Raw genomic sequence first — 14,523 nt, forward strand, 5'->3', positions numbered from 1 at the left:
CCAATCCCCTGCCCTGAGTCCCCTGCTGCATCCCCACCCTAACCCCCTGCCCTGAGCCCCCTCCTACGCCCCACACCCTTCTTGCACCCCAATCCCCTGCCCTGAGCCCCCTTGTATACCCCACACCCATCCTGCACACCCACCCCTTTCTCTGAGCTCCTTACGGCACACGGCACTCCCCCACCCCGCAGTCCCTCCTGCCAGCCCTACATTCATGGCCCTGCATGCAATTTCCCCACCCAGATGTGGCCCTTGGTCCAAAAAGTTTGCCCACCCCTTCCCTAGTGTCTGCTGAGCCCTGTCTGCTCCGCAGCTGAGATTACTCTGTGGGGTGTGATTGGAGTGTCTGGCTCCGCTCCAGGGCAGAGAGCGCCTCTATATATGCTGGAAGAGGGGAAAGCTGCATCACAGAGAGAAGTGGAGCCGCCTCGACCTGCCTTCTCCCACGGTCTGCTCAAAGCTGAGGAAATAACTGCTTGACAAAATGTGCAAAGGATTAGCTGCCTTGCCACACACATGTCTGGAAAGGTGAGAACAATGGGTGTTTGTGCAGAAGACAAGATGGTTGTTGATTTACAGGCAAGATTGCTTCAATTTCTTAAATTAGATGGGGCATTTAAACATGCAAATACTTAGCCCGGTGTTGTGTTGGAAGGCAACGCGTGAGGCAAGGTCCTGCATGCCGCCCTGTCCAACATAAAAGACAGTTACAGCATGTAAGAGAAAAGCAGGTATCAGTATTGTTCCAAAGAGCAGCGGGAGGGTGTCTTTCCCTGTACGTTGCTCTGACTGTTATCTGGGCCGCAGGGGCCCGGTGCAAGGCAGCGGTAGCCCGGACCCCCGACCTCGCACCTCCGCCGCGCGGGGCGGGGTAGCTGCTCTCCCGGGCACTGCGGGGCTGGGCGACTGCCACGGACCGGAGCAGGCCGGCCCCTCTGGCCCCTGAGCTCGCGCTGCAGGCGGGCGGGCGGCTGCCCTGGACTCCGAAGGGCAGCCAGCTTCCCCGGACCTTCGAGTTCACTGGGCCTGCCGGTGCCGGCTGCCCTGGCCACGGCCCTAGGAGCTCGCGTAGCCGCGGGAGGGGCTGTCCCGGTCCTGGAGTTCGCGAGGAGTCTGTGGGGTCTGGGCTGTACTGCCGTTTGGCTGGATCCTGAGCTGACTTGTGCTCACACTGAGCGAGTAGAGGTGTCAGTGAGAGACCACACAGGTAACCCTGCAGGCTTGTGCTTCAAGAAACATCACACTTAAAATGCGCTGCTGTAGTGAAGATACTACCTATGCAGACAGGAGGACTTTCACTTCTCCCATCCGCTTAGGTGCCCCTCCTCCCCAAGAGGCGGGTGCTAGGGACTGTCTACAGCGGGGCTAGGTCAGTTTAACTGCATCACTCAGAAATGTGGATTTTCACACCCCTGAGCTATGGAATTATACCATCCTCATTTCCTAGTGTAGATCTGAGTATAGTCACAATTCCTGCCTGCTTCCTCCTTGCTATAGGGGGGCATTCACTTGTGCTGGCCAAGGCTACCAACAAATGTCCCCACTCTTCATACATGTGCAGGGAGCAGACCTACCTCATTGAGCAGAAGGTAACAAAAGTTCAAACCAGTCCCTGACCCTACCCACACAGCTTCTGTGGGAAGTGGGGGGGTCAGCAGGTGTGCAGCTGACTGTGACAGGACAAGGCTGGGCAGCTTGTGCAAGGGTACCAGGCTAGTGCTCACTCTTTCTGCCTCCCTTGCACAGACATCTTGTACAGCTTGCAATCTAGCTCTGAATACAGAGCACTAACCCTGCATCTGGAACAACCTGAGAAAGCAACAATTACACTAGTGAACTGGCCAGCTACATATTACCTGGTCAAACACATGAATCTTTACAAAGGGTTTCTGTTCACAAGCCCTAACTGCAGATCTGGAGCTAGCCTATTTAGATTGGGGAGGATTGGGTCTATTGTGTAAATAACTGGAGATACTGAATGAATTGGTGGATCTATGTGTGCCAAGTCTGCTGTTTCCCCTGTAGATTTGTGACCCATTATACAGGACTAGAGACACAAGGAGACAAAGATATATATGCTTTTTGTGAAGCCAGGCTTAGTGCAATGATCTCATGAGATCAGAATGTGATTTGTGGCTGTTAAGAAATAGCCTTGCTCTAAATGTTTCAAAGTCCTCTCCTGTTTCCTGGATTTCTCTCAAAATGTGCATTATCGAAATCCACAGTCCCCAGCCCCTCTGACAAGGCACAGTTCTTATTCAGCTATTTCAAAATTTGTTGTTGTTTTTAATAGCCACTTTTCTGAGATTTCTCATTCTATCCTAGTTGAGGTACTTCACACTTGCTATGAGAACTTCTAGGGGCCACATTAGAATTTTCCAGGTTGCTCCCTGAGGTCAGAGAGAAAATACTTTTACAGAGAAAGACAGGCTGGATTTGCAGGTCCCTGGCTGGGAAGTGCCTATCTTAGCTGCATAAGCTGGGAATTTCAGAAGCTCCTAAGGGATGTCGGAGCACAAATCACAGGGACCCCTGCACCAAGTCACTTGGTGTTGGGAAAATCCAACCCCTCATTACTAGTTCTTCTAAGAACCACCAGGGCAGAGCTGTTGCAAATGGTTGACTTGGTCCATTTCCTTCTAACATGTTTGTGATTAATTAAGAAACAATTGCACTAATAGGTATTCTATGTGCATGCATACATGTTGTGACAAAGTTCCTCCTCTACCTTGGTGGGTCCTGCGCTTATTGGCAGATTTGCTCACCTCAGTGATCTCCCCCACAGTCTGGATCAACTCCTCCTGTGTCTGATCAGGAGTTGGGAGGAACCCGGGCTCGCCCTCTACTCCAGGTTCCAGCTCAGGGCCCTATGGATTTGCAGCTGTCTATAGTGCCTCTTGTAACAGCTGTGTGACAGCTACACCTCCCTGGGCTATTTCCCCAAAGCCTCCTCCAAACACCTTCTTTATCCTCACCACAGGACCTTCCTCCTGGTGTCTGATAACATTTGTACTCCTTAATCCTCCAGCAGCATACCCTCTCAGTCTCAGCTCCTTATGTCTCTTGCTCCCAGCTCCTCACATGCACTTCCTCTCCTCTGGCTCCTCCCCATCTGACTGGAGACAGCTCCTTTCAAAACCCAGGTGCCCTGATTAGCCTGCCTTGATTGGCTGCAGGTGTTCTAATCAGCCTGTCTGCCTTAATTGGTTCTAGCAAGCTCCTGACTACTCTAGTACAGACCCTGCTCTGGTCACTCAGGGAACAGAAAACTGCTCACCCAGTGACCAGTATATTTGCCCTCTACCAGACTCCTGCACCCCACTGGCCTTGGTCTGTCACAGTATGAACAGATTGTAGCACTAATATTGGTAATATGTAACAGGAAGTCCTCTCCCCTCATATGGCACTGGTCAGACATCCTAGACTCTCTATACTTGTGTTTAATTTTCTCCCCATACTAGGGGTCAGTTACACTGTAACTTTAAAATACCTCCGATGATTTGTGCAAGTATCTATAGTTTAAGAAACTGTGCTCTCAGTTTTCTGCATGAAGGAGTGCTGACCCTGGGCTCACCATGCTCTGGGACAGTCTTTAAAACTAACAGCTAACAAATAGACTCTTGTAGGGTAGGGACTCCTCCACTTACCAAATAATTAACACAAATCTGATGCAAATTTGCTGTCCATTTTGTTTTTGCTAGGAGATTTTGTATGAATGTAGCTGCAGCTTAAATCTATCCATCCCCCTTTACACAAGTGTAAATGACAACATAGGGACACATTCTCATATACAAACAAGTTCTTTTTTCACAACTCTGGCAGTGTCAAGGGGCCTTAAACTGGGCTGGCCTTACCATGAAGCAAACTGAGGTGGCCACTTCAGGTGCCAGACTAGGGGAGGGCACCACTAGGACCTAGAGTATAGAAAATTGTGTCGTCTGCTGGTGCATATGTATTCTTTCTGCTTTAGATGCACAGAGAGGGTGGAGTGTTGTGCTGGAGGAAGGATGGCACAAGAGAATTAACAGGCAGGCAGGAGAAAAGGTGACAGGAAATAACAGAAAGCAGCAGGAGCTGCAGGGAAAGAGACAAGGCAGAGGAGCCTCTTATGTACCTCTCTAGCACCCCCAGAAAGAGCCTGGACTGATTAACACCAGCTTCACAGGGAGCTTCCTGTTTTCTGCTGCTTCCCTGAACCCACTTAAGGAGAACAGGCAATCAACTGAAGTAGTAGGTGCCAGTTAGGCCCTTAAGACGCTGAAATATTCTCTCACTCGGGCCCTGCTACCAGCCTGCTTATTTGTCCCCTTCAGCTGAGTGTTGAGAGCCACTATAGCTGGCACAGAACAGCAGTCATGAGGGAAAGAAGAAAATGCCTCTCTAGGGCAGCATTCAGAAAAAGAAAGCAAGCAAAGAAAGCTTTTCAGTCTAAGCAGGAAGGAGCTCTCCTGAGGTACATAGACACAAATGTTCATGGTGAGCCTTCTGGCCCCAGGGAGGATTTGAGTGGTGAGGAGATGCCTGATCTTCCAATTAGTCAGAATGCAGGTGACCTGGCAGCTACTGCAGCATCCATATCACCATCTCAAATAGGTGACCAGACTGCAAATGTGAAAAATCGGGAGGGGGGTGGGGGGCAATCGGAGTCTATATAAGAAAAAGACCCAAAAATCTGGACTCTCTCTGTAAAATCGGGACATCTGGTCACCCTAAATGAATGTAACTGTGCATATTCCTGAAGAAAAGTATAGATCAGAGAAGATCGTGGTGGAGGCGTAAGAAACAGCTGATGCTGAGTTTAGTTCCTTGAGTCTAGGTGATCCAGGACTGTGGATCCACTTGAGCAGTAGTCTGAGGAACTTCCTTCCACTGCAGGAACCATAGCTAATGAAAAACTTCATGTTCCCCAAAAACAATGAAAATAGAAGTTTCCATCCAACCCATTACTGGCATGAAATCCCCAATGGTGACAAAGTGGAGAGGCCATGGCTTATGTACTCAAAATCCCGGAATGCTGCATACTGTTTTTGTTGCAAACTCTTCCAGTCTAATGTTCCGGCCACATTCGGTTCTACAGGAACAAAGGACTGGAAAAATCTAGCTAGAAATCTGTTATGCCATGAAAAGGCAGCAAATCACCAGAGAGCATTCCATAGGTGGAAAGAGCTTGAGATGAGACTAAGATTAAAGGCCACCATTGATGATCAGCATCAAAAGAAGATTGCATCAGAGTCTCTTTACTGGCAAAATGTTCTGAAAAACTCATTGCCATTGTGAGAATGCTTGCTACCCAAAACCCAGCATTTTGTGGCAGCACTTCAGATGAGCTGCATGTGCCAAACCATGGAAACTTCCTTAAAATTGCGGAGCTGATGGCTGAGTTTGATGCTGTACTGCAGGAGCATCTAGGAGTCGTCACCACCCAAGAAATATACACACACCACTACCTTGGAAAAACAATTCAAAATGAGATCACACAGTTACTGGCAACAAAAGTCAAACAGAAGATCATGGTAGATCTGAAGTCAGCAAGATATTACTGTTATTCTAGATTGCACACCTGACATCAGCCATACAGAACAAATGTCTTTAATGGTACATTTTGTAACAACAACAGAACCTAGTGAAAATGTCCCTGCAGTGGTGACTGTCAGAACATTTTCTAGAATTTATTGACATTGATAATACTAAAGGAGCTGGTACGACAAATGTACTTCTTAAAAAGCTGGAAGATACGGTAATTGTGATAGCTGACATGAGAGGTCAGGGCTACAATAATGGTGCCAACATGAGAGAAAAGAACAGAGGAGTGCAGACATGGATCTAAGAGTTAAACCCTTGAGCTTTTTTTGTCCCATGCAGTTCTCATTCATTGAACTTGGTGGTCAAAATGATGCAGCTTCAGCTTTGTGAGGCTGCTGAATTTTTTTAATGACAGGTTTCAGAGTAGCAGCCATGTTAGTCTGTATCTGCAAAAAGAACAGGAGTACTTGTGGCACCTTAGACTAACATTTATTTGAGCATAAGCTTTTGTGGGCTACAGCCCGCTTCATCGGATGCATGTAGTGGAAAATACAGTAGGAAGATATATATACACATACACACAGAGAACATGAAACAATGGGTGTTACCATACACACTATAAGGAGATTGATCAGTTAAGGAGAGAAAAAGAACTGTTTGTAGTGGTAATGAAAATGACCCATTGCCAGCAATTGACAAGGAGATGTAAGGAACTGTGTGTGCGCATGGGGGGTGGGGGGGAGAATAAACATTGGAAAATAATTTTCCCTTTGCCATTTGTGTAATGGCAAAGTAAATTTGGGATTTGTATGATATTCCAAAACGCCTCACTACACCTAAAGACGACCTGCACCAGCAATGCAGGGCACTAGAGATAGTATTGACACATAATGACATGCACACTATTGATGCAAGTGATTTAGGTGAACTGAAAGCCCTTTCAAGATACATTTCAGCAGTATCAACTCCAAAGGCAGTTTGGAATATATGCGCATAAATAAGATGACCACCCTCTCTCCAAATGCTTGTGTTGCTCTGCACATACTTCTAGCAGTTGCCAATGGAGAATGCAGCTTCTCCAAGCTGAAGTTAATAAAAACATCTACACTACACAATGACACAGGAGAGGCTAGGTGGCCTCGCAACCATCTCAATAGAGCATGACCTGGCCCAGACTGTGGACCTTCAGGAAGCAGTTCAAGTTTTTGCAACCAAGAAAAGCACCACAGAAAGCACCACTTCGATTATTCAAACAGATAAAAATGCCAGTGTTTACTATGCAGACGAAAAAGTTACATTTGCTGTTCAGGCATTTGAAAGTTAAGTATTACTTACAATTTTTGAACAAGGCATTTTAAGTTGTTAGTTCTCCTTTATTGGGCTAGATACCAGAGTAGTACCATGAGAGGAGTAGAACAGGAAGAAGGCAGAATTGAGACCTTTCAAAATTTTGGCCAAGCAAGGGGGTATGGGAGCATCATTTGAGCTCCTTGCATCAGGTGCCAAAATGCTGTGGGCCAGGCTCTGGCCTTAAAGAGTATAAATTAACTTAGGATACAGGAACCTCAGTGTAAATGAGAATTGGGAGCATGCTGTGTAAGTCAGTGGAGAATTGGGACTTTGGCCTCTGCCTGATAAGGATTTTCTGGGGACACGTGAAAGGGAAATGATTTTACCATTTTTGAGTATGACTAGAGCATAAACAATTCTTGTGACGACTTTTTGAGTAGTGCCAAAACCAGCCCAGTGAGAGGTTAGCAGGTTACAGGTTGCCTAGAGACAGCACTCATTCAACATCAGCACCCAACCTTGGGTCAAAGGAAGCATTTGCCTTGTCTGAGCTGTGAACCTCTGAAAACTGTGTAATGAGTATGAACAGTAGGATATGGGAAGCATTTTCAAAATGCCTATATGACTTAAGTTTCTAAGTCCCATTTTCAAAGGGGATTCAGGCACTTAAGTGCTCCAACCCAACTGACTTTCAATAGGATAGAGCTTTTGAAATATTCCCCTTGATCAGTGTGCTTGCCAAGAATAGGCCTAAGGCAAGGAATTGTCTACCTGGGGACCAAGTTTCCTTTTAAAGTGAATTAAATCAAACTGCATTAAGAGGTAGTGCAGATTTAGATCTAGCAAATTTCTCCTGGGCAAACACTTCCCTGTAATAAGTGGACAGTCCTATAATCCCCCACCTTCCTTCTTAATCTATTTCTCTGTCCCACGCAGAACTCACACCTGTGTTCTTTAGAGTGGAATCTGCTCCCTGTGCAACCATAGACTCATAGCTAATAGCCAGAGCAGACTTTTCACTGGTCAGCTTTGTACCCTCCTCCCTCTTTGAATTGGGTTTACCTTCAGTTCCAGAGCCCACAGAATTCTTAATCACCACAGCAGTCTCCCTGACTTCAGCCCCTATTTCTCCAGGCTCTCTTCTAGAACTCATATTCCTCTACATTCTACAGTGGGTTTGGTTTCTTGCTTAACTGCCACTTCCCACCAGCCAGCAACCTGGACAGTCTCCCTTCCAGCAGGCAAAACACTCCCATCTGCCCAGGGGTGGCTCTAGGGTTTTTGCCACTCCAAGCAGGCTGCCCTCGGCGGTTTGCCTGCGAAGGGTCCACTGGTCCTGCCTGCAGGAGGTCCACCGAAGCCACGGGACCAGCAGACCCTCTGCAGGCAAACCACTGAGGGCAGCCTGCCTGCTGCCCTCAGGGCAATGGCAGAGCGCTCACCCCCCGCAGCTTGCAGTTCCAAGCATGTGCTTGGCATGCTGGGGCCTGGAGCTGCCCCTGTGTCTGCACCAAGGGATAGCCACTGCTCAGGAGCTGGTTTTACCTACTCCCATCCTTGTCAGCAAACTGCTTCACAGGGCTGAAGAGGAATTAGAGACATTCCCATTTCCAGCAATTTCTATAGCTTTGCTCTTTCCCACTAGGATTTCAGCACAAGATTCTTTCTTGCTGCTGACCAACCTCTGGACAGTCTGAGCCCCATTTAAAAAAAATTGTTATTCAGCTGAATGTGTAGGATTATGAAGGGCCACAGGAACAGTTAATTCAGTTTGCATATTCTCAGTTTCCATGTGCACTTTAGCTAGAGGCAGAAGGATTTTGTGACTCCCCTATAACAAAAGCTCTGCTATCTCTCCTGACAGTATGTGTCTCTCCTTAACCAGGCCTCTCCTGATCACAAATTTCTGCACCAGTATCTCTGCAGAAAGAACCTTGCCATCTATTCTGACAGCCTTAGAGTGCTTACTGCTTGGCTGTGCCATGGCAATCTTTACAAACCTATATGATAAGTGACAACTGCCTGAGGTCCCTCTGTGTAGCAATATTTCCATGAGTTGCATGCTGCATGTTCCTATTGAGCACAGAGCATTTATTCTTCAGGTGCTCAGAATTAAGATATCCCAGATCTCCTGGGATAGCAGAAGAGCCCAGGAGGTGCTGAGGACTAAAGGAGTGAAGTTGGAGAGGTGAGTGTCCAATCTCTCATCCACCTGCCTTCTTCCCAGGGGTAAAGTGGTGACCTTGCTTCCCAAACTTTAACCCCTATGCCTGTGATTTATTCCTACTAGGTGCTTGGGATTGCTCAAATTTATCTTCAAAAGCTGCAAATCCAGTGACTGTTTCCACCTTTTTATCCCATAACACTGTTTTACATCGTTAGACATATTCAGGAACTGTTCCTGAGCAACCAAATCACACATTCCTTCAAAGCTTGTAATACTTTCCCCCTGTTCCTCTCTTGGTTGGTTCACTGGATATATAAACCACATTACTTAATCCAGCCCCTCTCTTAAGGCTTCTAACTTTTACACCTGAAACTTAAAGTTATCAAAAACTGTTTTGAAGGAATTGGTTTTAGTTTACCATAATTGGCATCTTCTTACTGATTATCGCCAGAGCTCTCCCAGTCAATTTTGCAACATGGAGCATACATTGTTTAGTATTTTAATTACTTTTCAGAGGCTATTACATGCTGGACACAACTGCTCCCACTTGTGGAGTTTTGGAGAGGTTGAGCACCCTTGTGGGGGTTCTGGCTCCTCCACTCCATTATGGCCAGGTCATGCTTCATTTCTTTGTCTTTCAGTTCCATGGCTCTCTTGTAAGCCAACTTCTTTCTGGCTGCTTCCACATCAATTTCCATCTGTTTTAATTCCATCTGTGTCTTCTGCCATTTTCCTTTGCTTGAAACCTGTGGAGCACCAGTGTTTTGGTAATTTCACTTTTACTCATTTTATTGTTTTTCCTGTCCTCCTTCTCTTACCCAAAATAAGCAAACAGAAAATAAAGCCAGTATTTGTCAGTAGCTTTGTCAGTAGCCACCACACTTGAAACTCACTTAAAAATCAAGTGTCTAAGAGCAATATGCTGTGCACATTATCTTGTGCAACTACACCACTGTGACGGGTTGCCCCCCCTTCAAGATGCTACCTGATGTGCTGAGATACCACTAAGACCACCTGTTCTGCCAGCATGGGCCCCCTTAACTTGTCTTGTTGAGCCAAGCTATCAAAACTTCTTCTAGGCAGACACACACACAGGCCCAGAACAAGCTGCAGATCAGCTCTGGGAAGACTCAGCTTAAGAGACTGCCCTCGAACTCAGATGTCCACCTCTCTTGGAGTGCAGGCCCAAATGTATATTATCTTGCACTATATAGAAAAATCTATACGATGTAAGACCATAAATTCACCCCCTCCCTCAATGTGGGAGAAGATATGCACAGCTTCTCTTCCCCACCTGCAGTTGGAAGTTAATAAAATCTGTTTTGTTTATTAAACCTGATTTATGTAACTATAAAAAGGCAGATTACTGTTTGCTAAAAAAAAAAAAGCCATGAAGCTTGATTCACTAAAGAAACAGGATACAAAATGTAATTTCTCACCTAGATGTTGAATTTAGGCAGGATGTTGAGTTCTGTAGCTCAGAGTTACAGTTATTATTTGTAGACTGAACCCCTGTTGCAGTCTGGACTCTCTCCTGCTTTTCCTTCAGGTTAGTTCTTTTGTCCCTTCAGGTTCTTTCAGCAGTCCCCTTTCTTGGGTAGGCAGTGAGAGAGAGATTAGGAAGAAACAAAAAAGACTGACGATACTAACAGCCCATCAAATTTTGTGGCCTGCTTTCTGGTGTGTCTTCCCAATACACACCCACTTGTAATTATTACATATTTCTGTATCTAAAAGTTAAGAATATGGACTTATACAAATTGGATAATTGCATTCAGTAAATCATAACCTTTCCAGTGATATTACATGTGCCATCTTAGTTATTTTATAATCATAGAGTAACATCACATGCACATCCACCTGGCAAGAGAAGCCCAGACAGTGCTGTGTCTAAGCCCTCCCCACCATTGCCACAATGTGAGGGCACCTCACAATCCTGTGAGGCACGAATGGTGTCTCAGAGACTGAGTGCCTGGCCCAAGGCTAGGCCAAGGGTCTGTGGCACAGCCAGGAATTAAAACCAGGTCTCTCAAGTCCAGAGTGTTGGAATTATTTATGATATGATTAATGTCTCATGGTGCCCTAAGTTCTGTTATTAAATCCAAGGGCCAAACTGTATCATACAATTGCTTTAAATGTGTACATCCAACACAGTAACATTCAGAAGCATGTGATCACTACTACTCCAGATGGATCAGACAATAGTCCACTCCTCTTGTTTGCCCCAGCATGATTGGGCTGTATCTGATAAAGAACCTTCAATTTCCTGGCTCTTTATTCTCTTCAGCTAATGTGCTTCAGGGGAAGGGGGAGAAAAAACCCACACAAACCAGTTTGAAACCATTTGTCTTTACTACTTTCCTTCCTCCATAGCCTTCCTTTGTCTCCTCCCCCATCTTCGCTTACCAGATGGACAGTGGGAGTGTTGTGTTGTTTTTTTTAAGGACATTTTTCTATGTCTTGTTTCAGAGTGGTAGCCATGTTAGTCTGTATCAGCAAAAACAAGGAGTACTTGTGGTGCCTTACAGGCCAACAAATTTGGGCATAACCCACTTCACCAGATGCATGGAGTGGAAAATACAGTAGGAAGATTTACATACACAGTAAATGAAAAGATGGGGGTTGACTTACCAATTCCAATGAGACAATTCAATTAAAGTGGGCTATAAACAGGAGGAAGAATCAGTTCCAATCTTTGTTCAGGCCTAATTTGATGGTGTCTATTTTGTGAATTAATTCCAGTTCTGCACTCTTGTTGGAGTCTGTTTTTGAAGTTGAAGAATTGCCACTTTTAGGTCTGTTGCTGAGTGCTCAGGGAGGTTGAAGTGTTCTCCAACTAGTTTTTGAATGTTATAATTCTTGATGTCTGATTTGTGGGTTTTTTTTCTTTTGTATAGACTGTCCAGTTTGGCCAATGTACATGGCAGAGGGGCATTACTACACACCACACCACAAAAACCAGTAATCCAGGAACCAATCCTTGCAACAAATGCTGTTGCCAACTCTGTCCACATATGACCTAACCACATCAGCCACACCATCAGGGGCTCCTTCACCTGCACATCTACCAATGTGTTATATGCCATCATGTGCCACCAGTGCCCCTCTGCCGTGTACATTGGCCAAACTGGACAGTCGCTATGCAAAATAAATGGACACAAAAACAAGAATAACATTCAAAAACCAGTCAGAACTCTTCAACCTCCCTGCACACTCAGACCTAGAAGTGGCAGTTATTGGAATTACTTTGCAACCTGGACATCAAATTAGGCCTGAACAAAGACTGGGAATGGATGGGTCATTACAAGAACTAAAAACTAGTTTCTCCATGCTAATTTTCCCCTACTGTTACTCGCACCTTCTTGCCAATTGTTTGAAATGGGCCATCCTGACCACCACTACAAAAGCAATTCTTCCTCCCATTCATAATAGTGCACTTTGTGTCTTGTTAGAATTGGTCAGGCAACCCCCATCTCTCTCTTCCTACTGTATTTTACACTCCATGCATCTGTTGAAGTTGGGGTCTAGCCCACAAAAGCTTATGCCCAAATAAATTTGTTAGTCTCTAAGGTGCCACATGTACTCCTTGTTTTTTCTTGGTCTTGTTACTGCAGCAGCTTATTTTATTGGTTACTTTTAGAACCCATTGACTCATCACAGGATTCCATTCTATTAAAGGGACAAAGGCAGGGGAAAGGGTGCCCAGGCCACCTTGGAGTTTGGGTGCACTAGCAGAGCTGGGGCTGCAGCAGCATTGGAGGGAACAGTTGGGGTTCACTGGCAGAGCTGTGGGGGGTTGGGATGCAGGAAGTTTGGCATGCACTGGCAGAGCTGTGGCCTGCAGAGGCATTGGTGTATATGGCTGGGGTGCACTGGCATAGCAGTGGGGTGGAAAGAGGTTGGGTGCACCATCAGAACTGAGGATGCAGGGTGGCTGGGGTACAGTAAGGTTGGGGCATAATAAGGGGTTGGGTTGCACTGGCGGAACTGGGCAGGAAAGGGGTTTGGGGGTTTAGGTCAGGTGGGATGCAGGCACATTGGGGTGTAGTGGTAGAGCTGAAGGGTACAGGCAGGTTGGCATATAGGGGTGTTGCAATGCACTGGCAAAACTGGGGGGTGCCATGCATCCCTCACAGAGCCCCCAACATCTCTACCTACCCAGCTATCTATTCTCATTTATTCCTTTCCCTGTAACCCTCTGCCCCTTGCTGCAGTCTCAAGTCCTTCTCCCACTATTTCTTCACTCCTTCAACCCCTAATAGCCCTCCTCTCCCAGGAAGCAGTCACATGTGTATTTCCCCCATACTTTGATTACATTTCCCCAACTTCCACCAATAGAACTGGCACCCATGACTCAAACTGTAGCAACTGCCAGCCATTTAGTCCAAAACGTCTTTTGTCATAGGTGGGGGTTGTGATTCATTCTGCCTTAGTTACGTTAATGGAAGGAAGTTCACAGCCTTCCAGGGGTCTGTAATTATACCAGTCATTAGTGCCTCTCAGTTGGACTGACCAGATAGTAAGTGTGAAAAATCAGGACACTTATTTGGTAGGGCAGAGGGAAGGGAGGGTATAGTTGCATATACAAGACAAAACCCCTACTCTCAGTTTAACAGTACAAGGCAGCTGAAGGAAACCATTTGGGGACAGGGGGCTGTAACTCAGGAACCCCTTATTCAAGTCACCCCAACTTTGGAACTCTAGTGTCTGTGTCCCCTAATAAGACACCACATTTCAAAGCAATGTGATTAACCATTAAGTTTTACAAGCATTGATCTTTAGACCATAAAATAGTGGGACTAGAAACCCTCTAGCTTCCTCTGTATTAGTGCAGGTGCAGTGTAAAAATTAATTTTTTCCTAGATACCTGTTCTTGGATTGGGTCCCCAGAAGTTTCAAGGGTACCATGCACTACCAGGGATAAAATGCAACAGATTGATGTGATGTGGGTCAACATGGTCTCAGTTTGTTCTCTAGCTCAGGGGAAAAGTCCTACAAATTTTTTAAATTACTATTTTGAGGGCTTGTATCTCTGGATTCCCTGGCTCAAATGATTCCAAATTTGGAATACTAACCCTGTCTTATATCCTCTTGAATCACACCAAATTTCAAAAAAATCAGTCTAGGCATATTAATTTTAGAGGACTTAATGTCCCCTTTAAGCATGTCACAATGCAACTTTAAGTTTCTGTGCCATGATAACATTATAGATACTGAAATTCCAGCTACAGAACTGTTAGCTACACTGCAGGGACGTCATGGGAATGTGCCAGGTGGTTTAATGTTGTGCAGAGCGCTGGCTAGCCTCTGTTCAGTAATGTTGTCTTTCCCAAGGGGGCAGGGTAGTGTCACTTAGGTACAGGACATCTGGCACAGCCAGCCAAATGTCTGTGTGCTTGTCTCTACTACAGATGCTACAGCTATGGCACTGCAGCCAAATAGCAAGTGTGAAAAATCAGGATGGGGGGCATGGCAACAGCATGTGTGGGGTAATAGGGTTCTATGTAAGACAAAGCACATAATCATCAAGATGGTCCCAATCA

The 14,523-nt window shown here is 45.9% G+C and overlaps 1 protein-coding gene across 1 annotated transcript in view; it reads left to right on the forward strand.

Annotated features, from left to right (window-relative positions):
* The first annotated feature begins 425 nt into the window (after positions 1-425).
* The window catches only part of LOC115656566 (regulator of G-protein signaling 5), a 72,466-nt gene continuing 58,368 nt past the window's right edge, over positions 426-14,523 (forward strand). Inside the window, exon 1 of the mRNA XM_030573412.1 lies at positions 426-528. Coding sequence (XP_030429272.1) covers positions 485-528 — 44 coding nt within the window. The 5' untranslated portion in view covers positions 426-484. The remainder of the gene's footprint in view (positions 529-14,523) is intronic.

The sequence above is a fragment of the Gopherus evgoodei genome, chromosome 8, assembly GCF_007399415.2.
Source record: "Gopherus evgoodei ecotype Sinaloan lineage chromosome 8, rGopEvg1_v1.p, whole genome shotgun sequence".
Classification (NCBI taxonomy): Eukaryota; Metazoa; Chordata; order Testudines; family Testudinidae; genus Gopherus; species Gopherus evgoodei.